At 40.1% G+C, this 1,779-nt stretch overlaps 1 protein-coding gene across 1 annotated transcript in view; it reads left to right on the top strand.

The window, feature by feature from the left end:
• Positions 1–1,779, top strand: part of LOC111868583 (neural-cadherin) — a gene marked incomplete at its 3' end in the record, with an annotated part of 286,085 nt that overhangs the window by 238,428 nt on the left and 45,878 nt on the right. The window contains 1 exon segment of the mRNA XM_033753097.1: positions 688–904. Coding sequence (XP_033608988.1) covers positions 688–904 — 217 coding nt within the window.

A 1,779-nucleotide genomic window follows, 5' to 3' on the forward strand; every position in this document is an offset into this window, starting at 1 on the left:
TCCCTCTATGATTTCTACCAGTCTCTATATCCTACCGGTACTGGTGCTTACCATCAGTCCCGCCCAGCCAGCGAGACCGGCTCTACTAGCTGAGAGGTATCTATAATGCTTCCCCCATCTACCAGAGGTATTAGAGACTGCTGTTGGGCGGGAAACGTCCGTAATTTTGGCTCAGTGACCTCCTTTGGAGATATGAGGTTCTTTTATGTGCCGTAAAGCTACAACACGGGACCCACGGCTTAAAGTCCCTCCCGGAGGACTTGTCCCCTGAATTTTTCCGCCCTTAAAAATTCGATGACCTCCACCGGGTATTTGAACCCACATACTACGATTCATGAGGTGGGAACGTTACCTCTAGACTACGGAGGCCACTGTAACACATCCTAAGTCCCATAGTAGATTCAGTACAAATACTGCCATAGTTTAAATTAATTTTTTATAAATATATCACGTTCATGGTTTTGGACACCTGCATTCAGTTCCACCCTTAGCAATAGAGGTGAGAAACTATCCCATCAAAAGCAGACATGTATTTCATACAGAAGTTTGCATAGCAGTCACAGCATTTGCTCCGTCATAAGACTTGCATATTTATTAATAATTTCTTGTCATTTTCTCATTTATGTTGGCACTGAGAAGGTTAAATATTTCATATTATACTAATTTGCACGAATTATCTTTTTTCAGCATAATATCTGTGAAGGCAAAGTCATTTGCAGATCGTGAAATAAGATATACTCTGAAGGCTCAGGGGCAGGGTGCAGGTACGTTTAACATTGGCCCCACTTCAGGCATAGTAAAACTTGCCAAGGAACTTGACTTTGAAGATCTAAGACAGCCACACGTATACTCACTCATTGTGACAGCAACTGAGGACTCTGGAGGCTTCTCCACTTCAGTTGAGGTGGGATGATATTTGTTTTATTAGCCTACTTTCCTTATTTTGAAAAATATGAGCGCAGACTTATGGACCATCTTGCTGCATGTGTGTCTGTGCATCCCTCCCTATTGTTGCCATGCAGTGGCTTGGTAAACATGTTCTCATGGCAGCTAATGCACACAACAAAAGAAGAATTGTTGTACCTCTGAGATAATATGATAAAAGTTTAATGAAGGAAGTAATTAATTAAGAAAATATAGCACCAGTGGAGTAAATGCTTGGAAGTTTAAGATATGAAATGTAGGATTAGGTGCAAATATGCAACTAGCTGGATTGGAGGATACAAGACTGTTTAGGGGTGTTAATGGCTGAACCTTGAACTTCACAGAGATAATCAGATTCACCAGTTTACTTAATGCACTTACATATTTTGTCACTGTTTCTTATACAAAATGCAGTTTTATGCTTCAGCATGGATATTGTTGGTTGATTTCTGAGTTTGTGTTGGTGAATTCAGTTGTTAACATAATTTTGTAATTTGGAAAGCCCTCATTATAATAGACCCCGATACAACTGAGTTTGGATGTAATGGACAGAATCTGGCTTTGTACAATTATTAATTTCTAGAGATGGTGAGGCACTAGGAAGGTTTCATAGTTGGAAAACTATTTAAAATAAAAAGGAACTGCAATATAAGAATCTTTATTTAATCACATTGTGTGTTTTGTGTTTTCTTCATGTATCGGCTGTGTATCATATGGTGTGCTTCCCTGCTCCTGCGACTGCGTGTGTTATACTGTTATACAGTATAACACACGCAGTCGCAGGAGCACGACACAACAAAACCACAACACACAAGATAGTGAAGGAGAGCTCCAACAAAGGAGAATGGGCGTGAC

Source organism: Cryptotermes secundus, unplaced genomic scaffold (assembly GCF_002891405.2).
Source record: "Cryptotermes secundus unplaced genomic scaffold, Csec_1.0 scaffold330, whole genome shotgun sequence".
Taxonomy (NCBI): Eukaryota; Metazoa; Arthropoda; class Insecta; order Blattodea; family Kalotermitidae; genus Cryptotermes; species Cryptotermes secundus.